This window comes from Rhinichthys klamathensis, unplaced genomic scaffold, assembly GCF_029890125.1.
Source record: "Rhinichthys klamathensis goyatoka isolate OS25496 unplaced genomic scaffold, OSU_Roscu_1.1 h1tg000135l_1, whole genome shotgun sequence".
Taxonomy (NCBI): domain Eukaryota; kingdom Metazoa; phylum Chordata; class Actinopteri; order Cypriniformes; family Leuciscidae; genus Rhinichthys; species Rhinichthys klamathensis.
In genome coordinates this window covers 1,883,018-1,905,849 of record NW_026606670.1, presented here as the reverse complement: position 1 = coordinate 1,905,849, position 22,832 = coordinate 1,883,018, and the positions used below count along the sequence as shown (strand labels likewise).

Below are 22,832 nucleotides of genomic sequence, written 5' to 3'. Positions count from 1 at the left end.
ATGGCCATATCAATGCCATGGTCATGGGTTCGATTCCCAGAAAATGTGTAGATCGATCAAAAGTATGGCTTGAAGTTGTTTTGGATAAAAGTATCTGCAAACTGTATAAATGTCAAGGTGAAAGGAAAAACTACAGAATAATTCAAGTCACTCATTCTCCCTTACCTCTCTGTTTGACATCAGTAAATTGAAAACACCTACACACAGTAAATAATTCATTCAATTCATTAAACCTAAAAAAATCTATCTGAAGGCCATTGGAATGATAGATTAACACATTGCTTTTCAAGAAAAGGAAACAACATAAAACCACAGAATAAAAAATCTAGCAAAGCTGTAACATTAATCCATTTAAAGATCATGATAGTAAAGAGAAAGTATAACACCTTGAGAAGCGATAAGGGGTAAAAAAAAAAAAATACAAAAAGTTTATAGAGAAAGCAAATCCTAATGTCATTCTATGGAGCATGAGGCTTGTTATATGATTGGATTAAGCATTTGTTGAGGCAAACAGCTTGTTCACAAGAAAAGGCAAAATAAAGAAAGAAAGGTGACATTTCAGAGAACTGGTTCCTGGAAGTCTGAGTTGGACATTTCTAAGAAATTCTCACCTTTTGTTTCATGTTGGTCTTCGGAGTGGGACCCAAACAGGAACTCCCATTTGGCACGAGCCATCTTCTGAGAGTGCAAGGAAGGTCTCAGCAAAAATGGTCCATTTTCAGACTACAACCCAAAACCGAATTATCAAATAACAGTATACAGTGAATCAGAGCATTCGAATAATCTAAAGATGTGTACCAAGATGGAATCACCTGTATGCCTGTTTTTCCAGAGTCAGAACTCTTCTGGCTGGTTCTGCTAGATGTCTCCGAGGATATGCAGTCTTTCTCATGTAGAGTACTATCTATAAGGCTGCCTGTGACTCCACTGGAGCTCTGTGATGCTGTACCACTCAACTCTTTGTTAGCCCGAGTGTCACCTTTCATCTCATTGCGCTGCATTAAGACCCTACAATGGTTCTCTTGAGAGCCCGGTGCAGCTGGACTATTCCTCTTATGATTGTTCACCTCCTTCAAGCTTTCCTTGTCTCTGGCTAAGCACTCTTCTATTCCATTCTTCTGGTGAAAGGTCCAACTTGCTGGAGTCTCTGGATTAGCCCTTGTGAATGGTCTCCTGCTGCTATCTGGACTGTCTTTGTGACTTTTGAGACTCTCATACTGCCAACATTCATTGTTAGGTGTATGATTGTTTCTTGTGTACTGGGAAGGCAGGTGCCGGTGCAAAGTCGGGCTGTCCTTTCCCTCCAACTCTGTTCTCTCTATCCGTGGGTCTCGTATGGGAGAGGATGATATTACATCTGATCGTTTCAACCTTGCTGGAGCTGCAGGAGATGTACTTCCAATGTGGGGCAAAAGAGGGGTTGTTTGAACTGAGTGGTGACCAGTCTCGACAGACTCGTGTTTCCAATGGTGGTCCTGAACAGAAAGTTTGCAATTAGAGTGGGTTTTTGATGCTGAGCCTTGGAAGCTGGCATATAGTTGAGGCTCTCTTGAATGCCCCAAACGGGGACTGTCAGACCTCACTGTGTCTGTCGACGATTGGGTTGGGGATGGAGACCTCCTGGCTTCCATAAGTATGGAGAGTTTGATGGCTTCCTCCGCTAGTTTACAAGCCAAGTCAGGACTTGAGGCTGGGGTTACGCTCCTCCTTCCACTCAGTAGGTTAGCTTCTTCTTCTACCTTATTTTTGGAGTTGGCCAAGTTGAAATTAACTCTGTGGGCTTGCCGTGGACTATCATTCATGGAATGACTGATTCGTTGATTGCTAGATGGTTGAGTTACAACCATAGATGGCAGTTCATGTTGAATAGCTGTAGGCTTACAGGATGGTAAATTTGGCCTATACCTATACCCTTGTGCTCTTTGGTTTGAGACCTCCTGAGTGTTGACGGTTGAGTGTGACATGGTAAAGTAGGCTTGCTTGGCATGGTTAGACAGTTGGTCAGTAGCAGGGCTCCTAGGAAGTCTATAAAACGAACTATTCCGCTCATGATCCATGATTGTTGCTTTAGTGGGCAGGGTCCTAGAACTGCATGGTATAACCGGTGACCCAGACCAAGACTGACAGCGACGTTGTCCTCTCCTGACATTGTGACCTCTATCAGGGCAGTTGCCTGCCCGTTTTTGCATTAGTTGTGGGGAACCAAATTCCTCCAATGCCCGATGGGTGGCTTCTCTGGCAATAGAGTCTAGAGTTGCCCGCCTAAAGCTGGGGGGGCTCATATGTGAGTTCCCCAAACCTTGACTAAGCTGTTTTGAGCTGCAGTTGTTTATGGACTCCAAGCTGTTCTCCAACCACACTGGGTCACTAAGCCTTTTCCTGAGGTGGAGAGGGGTAGCTCGATTCTCCATAGTTCTGTTGAAGGGATTCTGAGGCTCGCTTTGGCACAAAGAGCTATACTGACCCTCTACAGATTTAATTTTAGCTTTTTCAATGTAACTGAAAGTGGCAAAAGATCGCCTCCCTTCATCTCCTCCCTTCATCTTAGTTGGGCTGCATGCCTTACGAGTTCCACTGGGAGTAGGAGGGGCAGTAAACCATCCTGAGAAGTGAGGGTCCTTTCCAAAGAAGGGGTCACGTTCAGAAGGACCACATACCAAGTGACATGTATTTCCAGTGGGTCCTGTTTGAAAAGCAGAGAGTAACTGGCTTATCTCATCATAAGGTAGACTCTTTTGGTGTTGGGAAGCCGGTTGTTCCGAGTCATGTCCTGGATGTAGCTGAAAACTTACAGAGTGTCTAGATGTTGATTTACTGGAGGCTAGGCTCTGAGTGCTGCTTCCACCTTTATGCAGGACTCCACGTGGAGATGCCCGGTCATGTGGGGCATTAGGGCCACCATACTGAGACTGTTGAAGGATGTCTGGTGCTGTCAACATGAGGGAGTCTGTTTTCTCCACATCTCCTAGGTCTTTTCCCTCTTCATCAGTAACAGACCTCACCTCTACATAGAGGTGGAGGATTTTACCTGATTGAGACATGACTGACCAAAAGCAGGTTGCAGATAGCACAACACCTGTTCTCTATAATCGATTAATCAACACTGGTCATCTTGTTTGCTCTGGAAGTTTGTTGGTGTTCACATCTGAGAGAGAGTTTGGATGGACTCCAATATCATCCTCAAAATCACCTGTAAGAAACAAAAAAGAAGAGAATTTACTAACATCTGTTGAAACAAATTCCTCCATCAGTTAGGAAGAAAATACACCCATTTTCTTTTAAATAATACCAATAATGTTTTACACATTAAATGAATAATAATTTGATCATTTTTGTTTTACAACTTATGTTATACAGTGTTTCTATAGAGCATGACATTTATACATTGACCCACATATTATCTCTAGGCTACAGTATTTTGAACACTCATTTGAAGTGAGTGACATCTATTAAAAAGGAAAATAATAGTGAATACTTTTCTCTAAAGCAAATATCTTGAGTAAAGAGACTTGTGAACTAACCACCTTGACTCCTCTTGCTATACTGTACTCCTCTAAATCAAGCTGAGCATGTTTACTAAGGGCAAGAGGGTCTAAATGTGTAACATGCTAATTAAAGAATGTAAAGCAAACTCCAGATACGCAAGCACCTCAGTATTGCTACTGGTAGGTTCTCTGCCTCACTCCCTCTTCATATTACATACATAGTTGTGACTAAATTTTACTGTAGCTCTCTCAGAAGTATAGTAATGTATAATATGATTACCTACTTGTCTTGAAGGAATTAATGAATGAATCCTTAGATGTAATAAGATGATAGACAAGACATACTACTCACACTGAAAAAAGCAATACAACTAGCATGCTCTGGTGTCTCTGACCAAAGAACCCATGCTGGTTAGGCTAGCTGGTAGCTAGGCTAGCTAGCTGCATCCAAAACATAACATATCCTGGTGACCATACAGAACTATATAGATTTTTCTCCTGTAATGGATTCAGAAAAGTCTTAACATCTGAATTAGACTGCAATCACCTTTACAAAACCATGAAGTCAGTTCCCGTTAAATGAAATACAGTAAACCTACTGCATACAGCTCAGAGAAGAGATGAGGCTGATCATTAAAAACTACCCTAAAGGACTCACTCTCTTTGATGCACATAAGCTATTCTAACCTCTCACATGCAATCTGCCACAGCTGCTTGTGTTCTGTCAGCTCTTGTGAAAGTGGGGAAGTGTGGCTGCGATTGGACGTGTGCCAGGTGTTGCGCTCAATTGATTGAGTCATATGCACCCTGCATCATGACCACCACTGCAGTTATGGGGGAGGAGGCAGGGAAGGATAGTGCATAGTTTTCCTTAAAGACAACACACGTGCTCAAAAAATGTATGGGAGCTCTTTAACAGCAGATTTTCCCATTCAAAGCCATATTTACTGTAGTCTTCCTGCAGTCCTTTAGCTGAAATTTGTTGAATGTATGCTGCTTGCCTAGTAACTTAATCCGTTTTACATGTTCCAAGGTAACCTGTAACAACTTGAAATTGATCTCCCTTTAATTAACTCTTTGGATCAAATTCCTTGACTGAAAGAACATGCCACGTTCATGACTGTCAGATGTTTGTGATAAATTAGCTAGAATTAACTAGAAATATTAAATTGAATTTGTTCTCTTAAATATTTATGTGATTTACATGTATGATGTACAAAGTTGAGGATCATTTATAAAAGCATCTATGAAATTGTATTCATCATAATTTACTTTTATTATACACTACCGTTCACATTAGCTAGAATTGACTAGAAATATTTGTAGCAAGAATATGATTTTATTTATAGTACAAAAAAATTATTTTAAAGTAAAAAAAAAATGTTTCTTTCTATTTTCATGACAGGTAATTTGCATCAGTTCTGCTTCTGAAAATATGGCAAAATTCATTGAGATTAAACCAACAATTGTATTTCAATTATGAAAAAAAATAAACACTTCACATCTTTAAAAGTCCCAACGATTACAAAGAATTAGGTTAAAACTATAATAATAAAAACAAATTTTCCATGTCCATTAACTATTTTGACTTTCTCAGCAATTGAAATCATTGGTGTACTATTTTATTTCTATAATCACTGAAAATGACAAAATTAGCTGAAGGAAAGTTATTCAAATGCATATATTTATCTACTATCTATATCTACTTTCTGTTATGCAGGCCATTTAGTATACTTTTTCTGTGCTGTAGCTAATAGGATTCCTCCAACCCCTCCTCCTGTCCTCACTCCTGTATCTGTTACATGAACAGGAACATAGAAACCAATTACAGTCAAACCCCTCCCTTTACCTGTTAACTCCCCTCTCAACAGCTCCGTCCCATCCGCTACACAGCAGCAGTGGGAAGGAACCCAGAAAAATCCCTCCTTTAGAGTCTTCAGAAAAACTGGCTATTCATGCGTTTGTAGTCTCTGTGCCTCCCTCTCTTCTCCACAGAACACAAAACAGCTCTCTGCGCCTTACTGGCTCACGCATACTGGACTTAAGCCACCCACACGACTTAGTGCGTCTTCTCCAACCCCCCCCCCCCCCCCCCCCCCCACTGAAAACCTGTCTTAGCCCAACAGGACTTCCTGCACTCACCCTGTCACTCACATTCTTAAGACCACCTCATTCTAGAACTGAGCCAATCAGGTGCGCCAGCTCTCTGTCTGTTCTGTGACAGGTGGCAAAAGGTTCAGCTCACCCGCAGAGGGGGGCCTAGCCAGAGGGAAAGCCCCTTGTAAATAGATTTACACAGTAACAGGGGTTGAGAAAAGGCCGCTGGGATTACATCTGAACAGAAACAATCCTGAGTCTCAGCAGACTATCACAGTGTAAAAAATACTGTGTGTGAATTTAAAGTATATCATAGCTGTTGCTGTTCATTCACTGTCATTTTCACAATATTCTAAGACAATTATACTGTAAAGTGAAAAAGAAATGACTGTCATGTGGCAGAATCATAATGATTAGCTGTGCTTGCATTAGCGTAAACTCTTAGCTACTTACAGATAATCTGTAATTGTGTCAACAGCACTATGTGCTTCTGTTCCCAGCATGCATTCTCGCACATTTGTTATTTAACTTTTTCATTTTTATTGTTACTACATGTATTTGCTGGCTTATTTTGCTGCTGTTTGTGATTTTGCTAAATGTAAGAAAAAGAATAATCCCAAATCCAATAGTTAAAGGAATAGTTGAACATTGAGACATTATTTACTCCCTCATGTCATTCCAAAACTGTATGACCTTTTTCTATATTGAAACAAAATAACGTATTCTGTGAAATGTTTCTGTTTTTATTTTTGTCCCAAGATTGGAAGTCAATTTGCTCAAATGTCGTTTGGTTCCCAATGTTGTTCCACAGAAGAAAGTTGAATCTAGGCTTGTTAAAGTGTTAAACCTTTTAATTAACCTTGTTGAGCACTGCATTATGCCTTGCTTTTTTTGAGTCACTCAAATATTTCATGCATTCAGCACAGTATATGGGCTAACAGCACTACGCTTGCTGCCTCAAGAGAACTGTGTTACATAAATCAGCAAAACTTCAGGAGTCAAAGCCATGGTTCACTCTCTCCCTATAACTTCCTGTCCCCCTTCACTATATATAATATAATATAGTATAGTAGTTAACATGTGACAGCAGTATCCTGCATTGTGACATGCAATAATTCATCTAAAATAATTTAATCTTTTTAATTTTAAAACATGTTAAAATATTGTGTAATTAACATACCGGTACTCAATGTTTTATGACCTCATACTAATTTTGGCTGTATGGATTATTTGTATGCTAAAATTCTAAACTACTATAAGTAAATAAAAAATATTTGCAATCACATATACAAAGACTGGGTTTCATAAGTCTGAGACCACTAGTAAAAATGCATATTTTATGCATTTTTATAATTTATTACAAAAAAATAAGTACAAATGATATTATTAGCACAACAATTTTGAGAAACTTTGTTATTTAAACTTTGTTTATTAGCAGGATTAAATTAGACTTATTTCAATGAGGACTTTTGGTTCCCAGAACTTCCCACTGCACTGTATATACAATTTTTAAGATTTTCATGTTGAAACAACAACAACAACAACAAAAACAACAACAACAACTGATCTCCATATTATTTGTAAACTGTCCATTGCTTTAAGAGCAAAAGTTTTAGGCATAAGACATAAGTGTGCTATAAAAATGTTGTATAACTCGACTGACCTCGAAGGTTTGGGCACTGGGTAGAGCTGTCCTGCATTACCTACTATGTTATTTGAGAGCTTTGGAAAGAACACTTTACTCAGACTGACTGCTCTTAGACTTTAGCTTCTAAGGTGACTGATAACTACAATGGATGTCTAGGGTATACACCAGGTCTATGATAAAAAATTAAAGCACATGAGTTCAAATATAGATTTATAATATAAATACATGGATTTTCTGCAAAAAAAACAGGAAAGTGTTGGTAGTCTAGAATTAATCCGATAACAACACCATTTGAAGGCCGCCTGCTATACTTTGTTCTTTATTTATAAGAAACAAAAATAGAGGGACAAGCAACTTCACATACCTGATGGGAGTATGAAGAGTTGCAGATGTGGCAGATATTTGATGCTTCATCATTTCATTGTGCATGTGAGGTGCTGAAGTGGACAGCTCCGCTGTAATTAGAAAAACTCCTACAGCAGACAAAGAAGTCAGTATACTGTACTTGTTCCCGTGTCTTTAGGGAGTGCCCGCATCACATTATCAGAGCACTGGCAGGAGGCCCATTTCAGCTTAAGGTGGACTACAACTTTGTCAAGAAGAGTTTTCTATCATCTAAATCAGGTTTTATAGACATATCTACGACCATAAGCACAGTCATGCACAAAACTAATCTATAATCTATAGTTATATCTCTATATATCTTGTTAGTCCTTGCAGTTACTTTGACAATTTTAACTAACATTTTTATTTTGAATTAAGCAGGCGCCTAGGTAAAGGGATAATACAATCTGTCAATATGTCATACAAAAATTCTGTCATCATTTACTCACCCTCGTATTATACAACAAGAGTAAATGAGGTGCAAAACAGGATTGGACCCCACTGACTTTCACTGTATGGACAGAAAACCCAAAAGGATGACAGAAGTGTTGTTGTTAGTAAACTAACTCTTAAACTAACTTTTAAATAAAAATACAAAGTGGTTTATTAGATATAATTTGCATGTTGTCAAAAATGTTCTTCTTTCTCACACTTCTTTTCAGGTTTAAATCACCCAGAAGGTTAATCATAGTTATCCATCGTTGCCGAAATGACAAAAAAGAACCAAAGAGAATGTGAGATATTTACTGTGATAACTACACCAAACCCAACTATATTAAATAGACAGATACAATATAATAATCCATGTATTATTTATGTAAAGGAAATGGATGGAGGATTTTGTGAGGTGCTTTACGAATTATTTTTGTTTCTTAGGTGGACAATGGAAAGAGGCTGACTGTTTTGGCCATTTATGTCAATACAAGGATTAAAAATGGGACAAACTGGGCCAGAAAACTCAACGCGGAATGAGTGGAGCAAAGTTAGCGTATCTCCATCATAGAAAGACACGGCTCCTTTCGGGATATCTACCCATAATCCAAGTTTTTGGATTGTTTTCCTCACTGCCAGGAACTTTTCATTTGAGTCCTGACAAACAAGATATTTTCCATTACCATGATAGATGTAGCAGAACACACTGTTAAAGTCACTGTTGCGATGCTCAGAATCCTGATCTCTAGTAGCTGACCCATATGACAGGCCAATCAACCAATAGGGTTTCTTCCAGACGGCCACCTCCCAGTAGTGGGAGCCACTGGAGAATCTCTCCTTGATCTGGACGCTGTACTGAGAGCTGATGTTTGTTTTCCGTTTCCTTTCTGCGGTTGGTTTCTTACTCCAGTGTACCTCCAGCTTGTCTGCCGAGACCTCTAACTCGGGGTGTGCTGTCTCTGGGTCTAAATTTACTGCTCTGAGACCTGCAGGTGGCAAAGATTGATAGGTTACACTATAAGGTAGGATTATTGTACTTTTTATTTAAGTCTAAGTGTGTCTTTTAACATTGTGCATTGAAACATCACACTTACTAGACCACAGCCGCTGAGTGTTCTGCAAGACAACTTCATCTAAGTTATCAACCAGCTGTTCGACTGTCTTCATCTTATCTGTGGTGCTGTACTCTTGCTCTATCACAGACACAAGTGGCAATTCCACCTGGGACCTAAAGCGATGATGAAGAATTATTTAAAAAATTCATTTTGGTATTAATGTATCATGGCATAGTGGGGGAAAGCAATCATTTTGCGAGCAGACGCAAAGTTTCTCGAAGGAATGCAAAACATTTGCGACAGAATGCAAAAGCATTGACATTATTTTTCCGCCCACCTCATAATTTTTTTCATCACCATGTCCCTTTAGGGGCTCCATAAGTACAATTTAAAGGGAATGCAGTAAAAAGAACTCACCCAAGTCTATGTTTTTTGAGATGCTGCAATAAATAGTTTTCTGTTATTGATAGACTACAGATATAAAAAAGAAAAAGAAAATGTGCACTCAAGTATAATTCACACAGACTGTGAAACTATAATATGCACCTGGAGAAATATGATGTCATTTTCTTCCTCGAGGAGAGATTGGCCTGATCTTAGGGCAGCATTAATATCTTTAACATGACACTCCAGTGACTCATTTTTCCATCTCAGCCACTTGTTGGAGTAAAATTCTTCTGTTTCCAGAATGGCCAGCATCAGCTTCTGATCCTCCTCAATCTGGGCTTTTATCTGGTTGTATTTCTCAACTATTCTGAGTCTGTATGCTTCTGCGTTTTTCTTGAAAACCATAACAAGATTGAGAATAAAACAAGTAAAAGCCTGGTGAACTCATAGGTTGACAAAGGAAACATATTAGATTATCTCTTGCTACAATGGATTTGAATAGTTTTGCCATTCATTAAAAAAGTTTTATTTCAAATCAATATTACCTGTGAAGTGCAGTATACAATAATTTTCTTGGTTTAATTGGTTACTATGATTCAGAAAGCTCATATTGGAATACCCACCGACACCTCTGAAAATAATGGTTTCAAATCTTGCATAGCAGACTCAGTTAAATGTTTCCTCTGTAGAAGAAGTGATTTGTTGGTCTCCAGCACCTTCTAAAAGAACAAAGAGATATGTTTCCGTAAGTTCTCAATACACTGTTACTTCACACTAAATTATAGGTATAATAATGGTCCATGAAAATGTGTTATTTATCTGAGAAAAATATATTTGCTCTTAATTTGTTATAAAAAAAACCCCATTAAAATACACTTCATACAAAAATTACCCGAATACACCTCTTCTATGAAGAGCATGTCATTTTATTTCTGTACTAAATTATATATATATATTTATAATATACATAGTTTTTATAATAGTTGTATAAAAAATATATATGTATAGGCTAAGTTTTTACTTTTTAACAACATGTACATTTTTAAGAACTTGGCACGTGTTTAAAAATGTCCCTTTAATATATCATAGACACTTATTTGTAATTGACCAATCTATCAAAATAGTAATATTTTCACTCATTAAAACCCATTTTCATGAACTGAAGCCCCAACCTTGAATTCTGAGCGTGCCTCTTGCAGCGTAACAGCTTGGTGGTTTTTGTGTGACCCAACCGCAATGCACAGACAACACACAATAGTCTGGTCCTCCTGACAGAATAATTTCAGCTCCTCCCCATGCTCCTTACACTTGAAGGAAATCAAGTCCTCTGTTACTTCAATGAGAGAGTGCCCTCTTAAAGCCTCTCTCTGCTGATGCAGGAGAGTGTGAGCAGAGCACAGGGAGGCGTCGCAGGAGAGGCAGCTCTTCACAGCCACCTCAGTCTTCCCAATGCACTGATCACACATGATAATGAAGGGTGACATATGAGACGATCCTTCCAGCGAAGATGCTCTTGCAAAGACATCCTGAACTTTCCTTTGAAGATCTGAGTTGAACTCAAGCTTAAGGTCAGAAGGAAGGAGGATCTGACACTCCGGACAGAACAGTGGCCCTTCTCCTGAAGTTTTGGGGTCATCCATGTTCCAGACCACTTGGATGCAGGTTTCACAGAAGTTGTGCCCACATGGAAGGCGTACAGGGTCTGTGAAAAGCTCTACACAAACAGGACATTTTAGGTCGTCTTCTTGCGCGTCCATATTAGCAGACCTTCTACTGTCTGTGTGTGGTGGCTTGGCATGAATATTTCAAAGATGAGGCTCAGTTTTCAATGCCATTTTGTTATAAGTGTATTCAATTACAATAAGCTGTGCATGTAATACAAAAATATATAAAATATTTTTTGAAATAACTATGACATGCAGGTGATATTCAAGTACTTCTTGTTTCAAATATTGAAGTTAACCACACCAAAAGGCACACAAATGCAAAAATTTTAAATGTCCAAAAAAACAACCCTGTAACATTCTAGCTTTATAATTTCATATTTAGTACTTTAATTTCATGTCAATATTTCTACAATTGTAATTTCTGTCTCTAACAGCATTTATTTTATTCATCCAAAGCACCTGAAATAAACACAAATGCTTACCATGTTTACTTTCAAAAATGTGCCTCAACCACTGATCAGTGGCCTCAACAGCTATTTCTTCCGTATGTTGCCTTGGTAACCGCAAAATTATGTCCCATTGCAGAAAATAACGATATAATAATTGCTAGTTTTTCATTTATATATGACGTGAGGCTAATGGGGTTCTAATAAAATACGGCTAATAAAAATATTGTTTCCAGCTTGTCTAGCAACTGAATAGGACGATTGATAATCTCACTGCCGCAAGGGGGCAGTGTGTCTGTTATGGCGATGTAAATTCCGCACAAAAAAACCCCCCGAGGAAAACGTTTGACTTCTCATGTGATCTCGATCTGTTCACTGAGTGTATGAGTGTACGCGGGAATTTCGAGAGTGTTTACGATGCAGGGATACAGATACAGCAAAAGTTATTTACGCAAGAAATCTGCTGTTTTTTGTTTTATGTGAAATCACATGTGAACACAGTTGCTCTGTGAGAAAATCTGTTTCAGGACGAGCTAGATTTGAGCTATAGCAGTGTCTATTTTTATGATCGGCTGACCCAGTTTTGTGAGAGATTTTTAAGTTTTGATACGAGTACAGCTGCTTCGTGATATTGTTTTCTCCGAAGAGGAATCTTTTTTTAGTCATTTTATTCACTTGCAGTCCACGATGATAAAGTGTAAATCCAGCAGATCTTCCGTAAGTATTTGATAGTGACACCTGATGTTTTGTTGATCATCTAACGTTAGCTATCTAGATATAACTGTTAAATGTCATCCGTGTAACGTTACTAACTTACATTTTTGTTGTTATTGTAGATGGTCAATGGAGTTCAGTCAAACATTTCTGCCTTTTTCCTCTCAAAGGTAAGTACATAATAATACTAATCTAGTTAATTTATTTTGATAGTTCACCCAAAAATTTACTCATTTACTCACTTTATGTTGTTCCAAACCTATATAACTTTATTTCTTCTGGACAACACAAAAGGAGATTAGTTACTTACTAATAGTTTATTCACTTTTCATTACATTTTGTCTAAATAATAAAAGAAAATGGGATCAAATTATTTATGCTACAAGCTGGTGTGTTTTATTACAGTAATAATAATATATGACAAATAACTTTCCAGTTTGCAGCTCTAAAAAACATAATAAAATAAATTCTAATTAGCCCTAAATCTATCTACAGTTCACTCAAATAAAGATGACATTTCAAAAAGAACGGTGAATAGTATTTCAAAAAATACTATTATTCTTTTATGAGAAAAATGTTATCAGAGTAAATGGAGTGACTCAAACCCTTTTTTTTGTGAATTTCCAAAAAGCCCTTGAATTTATTTTGAATCCTATAAAATTAAAAAGCCCCCAAAACTCTCTCTCTTAAATTAATTTAAGATATATTTGTGATGTCCTTTAATTTTAAATTCATTTTGCATTCTTATTTGGATTTATGTTGTTTGTTAAATGTCTTGAGAACCTACTGATTTGGTTTGTATTTTTGAAAAAAAAAAAACAGGTAGCAACTGACATCGGAAGTCTTGCACTTTCAAGTTTAAAATGGCTTTGCCTGCTCTTACATTAAAAATACAGTGGATAACCATACCTTTGTTTTTTTTTGTTTTTTCAGGTTTCTCCAAAATCACCTAAAAGATCCCCCGTTTCATTGAAGACTTGTTTAGTGGAGGATGAAAATGTCCCCTGCTCCCCAAACCCATCTGCTGTTCCAGAGACGCCTGACAGTCTGAGGACCGAGAACCCTTCCGACACTTCATATGAGAACCGCTCACCTGTGTCCCGTGGTCTACATACTAAAGGTGTCAGGGGTAAACCTAGCCTGATGGCACGTAAGCTGATGCAGCCACGGAACAGCAGCAGTCCAGAGTCAAAGGACACTTTTGAGCTTAAGAATGGCTTAAGTCACTCGGGCTCTGTAAAGAGGTTGTTGCACAGCTCAGAAAACATCCAGAGTGCCAAGCGGTCCAGGATCATGCAAGTTCAGAAACTACCTGAGTGCGACACAAGCTTACCAGTGACTAAGCGGAATGAGTCTTTGAAAACGCTCTCTGTTATGTTCCGGAAGAGTTCTGAGAAAAAAATCAAAGCCGAGTCTGTTAGTGTTGAGAGTAGCCGACTGGCAACTGGGCCTTGTGTGAAAATGAATGGAAAAACAAATGGTTTCTCAAAGCTCTCAAAAAAATCCTCTCATCAGCTGAGCTTTAGTACCAGTGAGAAAGAGAATTCACTTGCTCATAATGTGAAGCCGGAGATAGGCATGGGTGCGGTCTCTGGAACAAATGACTTAGATCTTGTGATGTCATATAGTTCATGGATAAAAAATGGGTCTACTGAAGAAAAAGAGACTTTTCTCAACTGTCCTATTACTAAGAAGAGGCCCTTGAGTACTGCTGAGCTTCAAGTGAAAGAAAAAATTGCTGATGGAAAGACGTTGCCAGCCCCCTTTGAGGACGATTATACTGATTTGATGGATGAGTGGTTTGATGATGGCATGGAGCAAAAATCTGAGGCGCCAAAACCCAAGAAGTTCAGTCATGGGTATGAATATTTTATTCAACCTATTTATGTGTACATAAGTGTGCCTTTATTTGGTGGTTTTTGTGTACTAAAACTGAACATAACATTTTTCCTTGACTTTTAGAAAAATCAAAGGCATACCAGAGCATGTTACACTGGCCTCTGGTGTTCATAACCGATACTGGGTACTGGATGTACAAGACGTCACTTCATCACGAAGTGGCACAGAGAAACACTTAACCATCACCTGCTCAAAGACGACACAGTCCACAGAGACTTGTGTTCTCAAAGATGGCTGGTACCAAATGTTACTTGACTATTAGAAAGATTCTTGAGAGAGTTCTGTCTTTGTTTTTGAACTTTTCAACCTCTTTTCTAAAGGGAGAGTTCTCCGGTTGCCGTGGGGGACATCATTCACTTGGAAGGGAGGAGTGTTTCTGGCTTGTGGACGATTGACAGAGACTTTGGTTTTCTGGTTCTGCTGCCTGACCTGCTGATGTCTGGGACCAGCATTGCCAGCAGTATTCGCTGTATGAGGAGAGGGGTGCTGGGAGAGATGTTTAAGGTGTGGAAATTGAATGTTGTGAATGTGCCTCACTATTCTTTTTTTTATTTAAAGAAATTAATATTTTTATTCAGCAAGTGTGCATTCAGTTGATCAAAAGTAAATTACATTTATAATGTTACAAAAGATAAATGTTTCAAATTAATGCTATAATAAATGTTCGTCGGAACTTTCTACTGATCAAATAATCCTGAAAAAAATCTCTTTCCCTTAAATGATAATGCTAATTGTTTTTTAGAGTACATTAAATTTTAGTGCTTCAAATAATCAAAACTCTTGTGTGTGATTTTTAAGCAGGGATTTGATGGTGGATCTAAGCAGATGCTAAATGGTACCATAGTCCATGATATCTTCCAAAAAGCAGCCATGTCCTCCGATTTCTCTCCAGAGAGGATACAGACATTTGCCTCAGATGCCCTAAGAAGCCCCAACTACCTCGGGCAAATGTAAGGGCTATCATGCAACATAAATTTCATGTTTAGAGGCACAACTTAAGGATCTGTTGTGTACATCTTTACTATATCATGGTAATACAGCATTTGACCGCAGTAATGAAGCTCCTGATATTATGTCAGTGCCTTAAAAGTATTGTGAAATGTCTTGTGCTTGGTTAATTAGGTACAGTCTAAAGCTGACTCAGGCTGACATGAGACAGGAAGTTGAAGAATATCTTCCCTCTTTATCTGAGTGGGCAAAACACTACCTTCACACTTCACCACAGGCTGGACAAAAGCAGCTCACTCTGAAACTGTGAGTGTATATAGTTCTTCAAACAAGCAATTACAGCAAGCCCAGCAGGCTCTCAGCATTTTCTGGTTTGTACAGATTGATATTATGGATGAACTTAATGGTTTGTGTGGGTATTTACCATCAGCCCTAGCGACGGGGCTCTGAGCAAGCAAGATGCAACCTGTAGCATGACAGTCACAGATTTTGTGGACATCGAGGAGAACATCTGGTGTCCGAGTTTTGGCCTGAAGGGGAAGATAGATGTCACAGCTGGCGTCAGGATTCACCGGAGAGGCAGAAAGCCCATAGAAAGGATTGTGCCACTGGAGCTGAAAACCGGCAAGGAGTCCAACTCCATTGAGCATCGCAGTCAAGTACAAAATGCTTCAGAAAATGCTTTAGAGATGTAACATTGTACAAAAAAATCACTTCTTATTACAGACATTTTATTTGCATTCTAGGTTATTCTGTACACATTGATGAGCTCAGCTAGACGTTGTGATCCAGAGGCAGGATTCCTTGTCTATTTGAAGACTGGCAGTCTACATCCTGTTGTGGGCAACCACATGGACAGAAGAGGTTGGTTTGTTTTTTTATTGTTGATTTATTTTTTAAATATAATTTATATCCATATATTTTGTCATCATTTACTCACCTTCGTGTTGTTCCAAACCCATCAGACTTTTATTCATCTTTAAAAAAACAAATGAAGATATTTGATGAAACCTGTGAGATTTCTGTCCTAAAGCCTCATTGTGGAAGCTCAAACATGCTTGCGTGATACGTTCACCCAACTATGAAAGTTGTCATTCATTATTCGCCCTCATGTCACTCCCAAATCATGAGCCCATTTCATTTTTAAAACACAAATGAAGATATATTTGAGGAAATCTGTGGGATTTCTGTCCCTCCATTGAAACTCAATTCCTTCAATTTTCATGCTTCAAAAAGCTCGTAAAGACATAATAAACATAATAAACATAATCCAAATGAAAAGAGGCATTTAATATAAGCCTTCTGATGAGACATTATCACTTTTAATGATTAAAAGATTTAATTTAGCTAAATTGGATGCTTGATCCACGAGAACCAATTTGGTTTGTTTATGCCTTTAAATCAAGTTTTTTGATAAAAATGTTATAAATTAGAGCTGGTGTACTTGTCATAACAATGTAACATCAAAATCTTATAAGCTTACATCCTACTTATGACTATACTGATTAATATTTTTTCCATCACAGAGCTGATTAAAATAAGGAACTCTTTGGCCCATCACATCGGCAACAACCTGATCAAGATGGAGGGTGGAAGTCAAATGGCCCCATTTCCTGCCATGGTATCTGACCAGCAGGCTTGCAAGTACTGTCCTCAGAAACGAAACTGCGCAGTTTACAACAGGTACTGTTTTTCTCTCTTCATGTGTCATTTTCCATGCCAACTTCAAACAGAGTTCTTTAATGCAATTGAGCTTTAGCTGAAATGTATCATTTGTGTAGAGCTGTGGAGAGAGATCCCGTGGGGAGCTGTAGTGAAGGTCCTCAGGCATTTGTGCAGTCAGAGAGCGAGCACCTCAGCCAGATGCACCTCCAGTACTTCAGCCACTGGCTGCTGCTCTGCACGCTGGAGGCTCTCACCATGGAGAACAAAGGAGGTCGGCGAAATATCTGGCTTCAGACTTCCCAGCAGAGGTGGGTCTTTTATGAGTTGTACACAAAATATGAGTTGTACATTGTTAGTTCACCCAAAAAAAAAAAAAAACATCAATTTACTCGCCTTCATGTTATTTTAAACCCATTTGGAAGGCTTTCATTCATCTTTGAAACACAAATGAAGATGTTTTTAATGAAGCCTAAGAGATTTCTGTCCCTCCATTCAAAGTCCTTTCCACCAAACCTTCCAAGCTTCAAAAAGTTCATAAAGACATTGTAAAAGTAATCCATATGAGACACGATCGCTTAATGTGATGAACATAGGCTTTTATTAATTTTTTTATTAAATATGAACATAACTCAGATCATGACAAATATGTTAAGTAGAAGAAAAGGCAAAATTATTTGTTCATATAAAGTGACTGTGTCTCTTCAGAAGACTTGGGTCAAACAATCAAAAATTGAGTACCGGTAAATTGACTTTCTTTGGAGGGACAGGGAGTAAATGATGACAGAATTTAATTTTTTTGCAGAACCATTCCTTTAATTTTCTTCATTCCAATAGTTTTATGTTTTATTTGAGTTTGAAACAGTTTATTTTTTTCATGCATTTCAGATACTTAGCAGATTAACACTGTGTGTTTGAGTTAATTGAAGGCTTTTGTCCTTAATGAATGTCCCTGTTCTTATGTTGTTCATTCTCAGGGAGAAAAGTGGTGGCTGTGCGGGTAACATGCGGTTAGCTGGAGGCGTCAGCATCCTATCTGATGGTGTATATAAACACAGCTTTGAAAGGAAGGAAGGCGAGCAGACTCTCACTGGGCTGATAGTGGGCGACAGGATTGTGGTCAGTGATCAGGACTCTGTGCTTATAGGCCTGGCCTCAGGATACGTCACAGAAATAACAGTCAGTGGATTGACTTGCTCTTTGGACAAGTAAGTATCTTGCTTTTCATTAAGTTGATCATTTTGTAATTCATCTGACCTAAATCTGAAGTGTTCAAGGGTATATCAAAGCTTAATTTCACATTCCTATAATTTCAGAAACCTCTCAAAGTATTCCTCAAACACAGTTTTCCGACTGGACCAGGATGAAGGTGCAGGCGGTCTTAGCACTCATCTAGGAAACCTGTCTATGTTAATGGAAAACACTCCAACCAGGTCTGATCATCATTTTCTTTTTGTTTAGTCTCTTAAAATGTGTGTGTTTTTTATCTATATGAAAAGCTCAATGTGTACATTATGCAGTGAAAGATTGAGGGAGTTGATTGTGGAATTCAGGCCTCCCCAGTTCATTGACAGCCTCAGCAGTGTTTTGCCACGAGACGCCAAGGACACTGTGGCCAACATTCTGAAAGGTGTGTTCATACACTGCCTTCTCTCAATAAACCATCATTTCAATCTTTCTGCAGTGATCTGCTTTCAAACATGCCCTTAATGTGTTCTTGTGTATAATAGAGGATCTCTGCTCCTACATGATGTGTTTTAATCATATTTTGCTTCTCAGGACTCAATAAACCCCAGAAACAAGCCATGAAAAAAGTGCTACTGTCCAGAGATTACACGCTTATTGTGGGAATGCCAGGTACTGGGAAAACTACCACCATTTGTACACTGGTAAGAGTGTAAGGGCTTATTTATGAATTAATTTCATATTCAGTAAATACATGTACATTAATAAATGTAAGCATGATTTTGTTTACATACATTTTTTTCTGACGTGTAGAATTAAACTTACTGTGTATGCTAGTGGTTTCTATATGTGAACAAAGGAATATTAATCTGACATTTATTTTGCACTTCCTTGTTTTATAGGTGCGGATACTCCATGCTTGTGGATTTAGTGTTCTTCTGACTAGCTACACCCACTCTGCTGTGGACAACATCCTCCTGAAACTGAAGAAGTTTAAGATCGGCTTCCTGCGACTGGGTCGTACTCAAAAAGTGCACCATGACATCCTGCCCTTCACAGAGGAGTCGTGTCGTGCCAAAGGCATGCAGACACTAGAAGAGCTGGAACAGCTGTACAGTAAAGAAGTAATACATATTAAAATCCTCTCAGTCTTGTACAGTATATAACGCATACATTACAGTTCAAAAGTTTGGTGTCTATAAGATTTTCAATGCATTTTAAAAGTCTCTTATGCTCACCAAGGTGGCATTTATTTGATCAAAAATACAGTTAAAAATATTATTACAATTTGATATATTACAATTTATATATTTTAAAATGTAATTTATTCCTGTGATGGCACAACTGAATTTTCAGCATCATTACTCTAGTCTTCAGAGTCACGTGATCCTTCAGAAATCATTCTAATATGCTGATTTGCTGCTCAAACATATTAAGCAGCACAGCTGTTTTCAACATTGATAATAATAAGAAATGTTTTTATGCAAACCAATAAATTTTTTCAGGATTCTTTAATGAATAGAAAGTTAAGAACAGAATTTATTTGAAATAGAAATCTTTTGTATCATTATAAATGTCTTTACTGTCACTTTTGATCAATTTAAATAGCTAAATAAGTATTGAAGTAAAAAGAATCTGGACTTCCTTGTCTGACCCCAAACTTTTGAATTGTAGTGTATGTGACATGTGAGGGATAATGGGAAAATGACTGTTTCACATTATGCAAATTATTTATTTGCACTTTCTGTAAAGCTGCTGCACTTTCTGTAAAGCTGCTTTGAAACAATATGTATTGTGAAAAGCGCTATACAAATAAATTTGAATTGAATTGAATTGAATTTATCATTGTAAATATCACTGTATTAATATCATTTCTTGTAGCTTATCGTGGCCACCACCTGTATGGGTGTGAAACACCCAATTTTCAGCCGCAGGCGCTTTGACTTCTGCATCGTGGATGAGGCGTCTCAGATCAGTCAACCTGTATGTTTGGGACCGCTGTTCTACGCCCAGCGCTTTGTCCTGGTGGGAGACCACCAACAGCTTCCTCCTATTGTGCAGAATGCTGAAGCCAGGTAGTACACTTTTGCCTGCATTCAGATGAACTTGTGCAAGATTTTCATGTTTTGCATCGTTGAATACAGCTTGTTTTAATCACAAATATGAAGCTCCCAAAACTAGCCAAGTTAAACCATCACCATATTATTACTCTACCCCATTATTTGACCACAAACCTTTTTCTTTCTTTTTTTTACTCAGGACCTTGGGCATGGATGAGAGTTTGTTTAAGCGTCTGGAGCACCACAGTGATGCAGTCGTTCAGTTGAATGTGCAATATCGAATGAACAGGTGGGGATTTACACCAGTCAGACATTCAGACTGTACATATGTGATTGTTAAATGGCAAATTAAAAAACAAAATGGGGGGTTAAAGACTGACTAATCCTTTTTAATATTAAATATATCTATTTAAAAATCAAGTAGAATACTAGTAGGTGATTTTTCTGATACATTTGTGAGAATATTCACAACCACCAGCTGCAGCTGTGCAGCTCTTACACTTGTTTTGTGTCCTGCAGTGCGATCATGTCCCTGAGCAATGCTCTGATGTACGAGGGCCGACTGGAGTGTGGTTCTGAAAGGACGGCAAGCGCAGTGCTGCAGCTGCCCAGAAGAGCTCAGGTTGAGAAGGAACTGGACCTGTATGTGTGTCAGCCACAGTACAGTGCTTGGGTCCAGGCTGCACTGGAGCCCAATAGTCCTGTCTGTTTCCTGGACACCTCTGAGGTCAGTCTTACTTTCTTTTCTTTTTTTTAAAGCCCCGTTCATGTGGCATGCAGCAACAGTCAAATTAGAATATCTTAGTTTTCCTGGCAATATATAAAGATATGTCCAGAGTGCAGTCTACCAAAAACATTAGAGCGACTTCACAGTACAGAGGCTAGTGACATGCAGCGAAAAAGTCGCCGACAGTGTGAACAGGGCTTTAGACTTTATCTCATTTTGCCTATTATGTAATCCTAAATGTTCTTTTCCTACCTTATCCTTATGTACTGTACCTTTCTTCAGGTTCCCGCCAATGAGACTGTGGAGAAAAGTGGAATCAGCAACCACACAGAAGCCATCTTGGTACAAGCCCTTGTCACTTTGCTGCTCAAGGTCCGAACATGCCATTAGTTGTATGAAACACTGAAATTTATTTATTTATTTATTTCCACGTAGAGCTTGCAATGAAATGGTCATTTTAAATGTGTCGTAGGCTGGATGCAGAGCGTCTGATATTGGGGTCATTGCTCCATATCGGCAACAGCTGAAAGCCATCTCCAGTCTGCTACAGGGAGACGCCTTTAAAGCTCTGGAAGTCAACACTGTGGACAAATACCAAGGACGTGACAAGAGTGTCATCATTGTGTCCTTTGTTAGAAGCAACCCTGAGGGCAACGTAAGTGAATTTTAAACTAACAAATTATTTTACCATTAAACCAATTATCTGTTCATTGTAGTGCAGATGTGTATGGTATGATGGTCGATCTGTGGCTGTGGTGATTAACGAAGAACCATTATGCACTAGATCATTTTCATTATTCTGAGATGTCTAATAATTTTTCAGCTGGGAGAGTTGCTCCAAGACTGGCGTAGACTGAATGTGGCCATCACTAGAGCCAAACACAAGCTCCTCATGCTGGGCTCGGCCCCCACCCTTCGCCGGTACGCGCCACTAGAGAAACTCCTCCGTCACCTTCAACAGGAAGATATGATATCCTTTACAGCTGCGTTTACTCTCAGTGCTGGTTTATTCAGTCTTTTGATGTGACTTTTTGTCACTCTTTCATTGAAATTAGCATAACTTCTTTGGTGAAACCACGTTTTTGAAATTGTCCTTAATTTAAGTCACATCTTCCAGCTACCTCCTGCCGCCCATGAGGCACTACCTGGAATCCACTTGTGATAAAAACAAAAACCCTTCTGATACTTGGTGTATGGCACAAAGATAATGCTGTGAAACAATTACTTGAAAACATTTAAGTGAAATGGTACACATAAGCTTCAAATAACTGTTGACAACTTTTATTTTGTTTTAATGATAGATGTCAAATTTAATATAGAATCAGCAGTATTGACAGGCCTGTGTACATGCTTACATAATTATAATTGTCTTCACCCAATTAATTCCTACCTCATCACATGTTTTTTAAATCCATTACAGTTTTATCTATGTAGTGTTATCACTGTTTTGTGTATGTGCATTATACATATTTGTATTTGTATACTTGTTTAATGTTATTTCTCCTGTTTTAAGAATTTAAAGATTTTGTTTAATAAATTGCAAAAATTACATTCTATTCTATATCCCCTATATCCCCTGAATTATTTTTCAATAAGTAATATTTTATATAAATAACATCAAAGGTGGACAGTAACAAAGTACATTTACTTGAGTACTGTACTTAAGTACACTTTTTGAGTATCTGTACTTCACTTGAGTATTATTTTTTTTCGAGAAACTTACGACTTTAACTACATTTGAAAGACAAATATTGTACTTTTCACTCTACTACATTTCTATCAAGGTCTTCGAAGTCGAAAGTCGTTTCCATGTAGCAGCTTTGAAAGTCAGTGGATGATTTTTTTTTTTTTTTTTTAAAATGTGATTGGCGTTTTTTTCTTTGCAGACAGCCTATCAATAATCACTCTTGTTGGGTCACAAGTTCAATGATTCCCCAGCATTTTTTGAACACTGTTCAGTTGATGCTAGTTTGTAATTAGTAACGGAGGCTTGGGCTCAACTGTTAAACTGTTGACTTGAGATATGAATCTGTGAC

General features: G+C 38.2%; 3 protein-coding genes across 4 annotated transcripts in view; 1 reads left to right on the top strand and 2 right to left on the bottom strand.

The window, feature by feature from the left end:
- The window catches only part of psda (pleckstrin and Sec7 domain containing a), an 82,857-nt gene extending 77,304 nt beyond the window's left edge, over positions 1-5,553 (bottom strand). The window contains exons 1-3 of the mRNA XM_056257211.1: positions 5,335-5,553; positions 813-3,190; positions 612-723 (exon numbers count right to left, since the gene is read on the bottom strand). Coding sequence (XP_056113186.1) covers positions 612-723; positions 813-3,041 — 2,341 coding nt within the window. The 5' untranslated portion in view covers positions 3,042-3,190; positions 5,335-5,553. The remainder of the gene's footprint in view (positions 1-611; positions 724-812; positions 3,191-5,334) is intronic.
- Positions 5,554-8,269: 2,716 nt separating this feature from the next.
- LOC130089717 (probable E3 ubiquitin-protein ligase MID2) lies at positions 8,270-11,419 on the bottom strand. 2 transcript variants are annotated; one of them, XM_056257210.1, is made up of 6 exons: positions 10,661-11,419; positions 10,118-10,207; positions 9,648-9,881; positions 9,519-9,541; positions 9,141-9,274; positions 8,270-9,032 (listed from the first exon to the last, which is right to left on the bottom strand). In XM_056257210.1, the coding sequence occupies exons 1-6, from the start codon at positions 11,243-11,245 to the stop codon at positions 8,467-8,469; spliced, it is 1,632 nt and encodes a 543-aa protein (XP_056113185.1). In that variant the 5' UTR covers positions 11,246-11,419; the 3' UTR covers positions 8,270-8,466. The 2 variants fall into 2 exon arrangements, with proteins under 2 accessions (XP_056113185.1, XP_056113184.1); XM_056257209.1 differs by having other exon boundaries at positions 10,112-10,207; positions 10,661-11,414.
- Positions 11,420-13,320: 1,901 nt separating this feature from the next.
- dna2 (DNA replication helicase/nuclease 2) lies at positions 13,321-22,187 on the top strand. The gene is made up of 21 exons (XM_056257208.1): positions 13,321-14,174; positions 14,278-14,451; positions 14,535-14,718; positions 15,016-15,164; positions 15,337-15,468; positions 15,593-15,821; positions 15,909-16,026; positions 16,689-16,845; positions 16,944-17,135; positions 17,802-18,032; positions 18,141-18,257; positions 18,345-18,454; positions 18,604-18,713; positions 18,912-19,133; positions 19,891-20,084; positions 20,269-20,358; positions 20,589-20,796; positions 21,079-21,168; positions 21,269-21,451; positions 21,620-21,768; positions 21,907-22,187. The coding sequence occupies exons 1-21, from the start codon at positions 13,459-13,461 to the stop codon at positions 21,956-21,958; spliced, it is 3,807 nt and encodes a 1,268-aa protein (XP_056113183.1). The 5' UTR covers positions 13,321-13,458; the 3' UTR covers positions 21,959-22,187.
- The last annotated feature ends 645 nt before the right edge of the window (positions 22,188-22,832 follow it).

Bases quoted from the DNA above. Each gene is read 5' to 3' on its own strand.
- dna2 (XM_056257208.1), top strand. From the start codon at position 13,459: ATGGCACGTAAGCTGATGCAGCCACGGAACAGCAGCAGTCCAGAGTCA. The intron at 17,136-17,801 runs GTGGGTCTTTTA...GTTCATTCTCAG, and splicing joins CTTCAGACTTCCCAGCAGAG to GGAGAAAAGTGGTGGCTGTG. The intron at 18,714-18,911 runs GTAAGAGTGTAA...CTTGTTTTATAG, and splicing joins CTACCACCATTTGTACACTG to GTGCGGATACTCCATGCTTG.
- LOC130089717 (XM_056257209.1), bottom strand. From the start codon at position 11,245: ATGGACGCGCAAGAAGACGACCTAAAATGTCCTGTTTGTGTAGAGCTT. The intron at 9,542-9,647 runs GTGCATATTATA...TATTTATTGCAG, and splicing joins ATGACATCATATTTCTCCAG to CATCTCAAAAAACATAGACT. The intron at 9,033-9,140 runs GTAAGTGTGATG...TGCCACCTGCAG, and splicing joins CACTCAGCGGCTGTGGTCTA to GTCTCAGAGCAGTAAATTTA.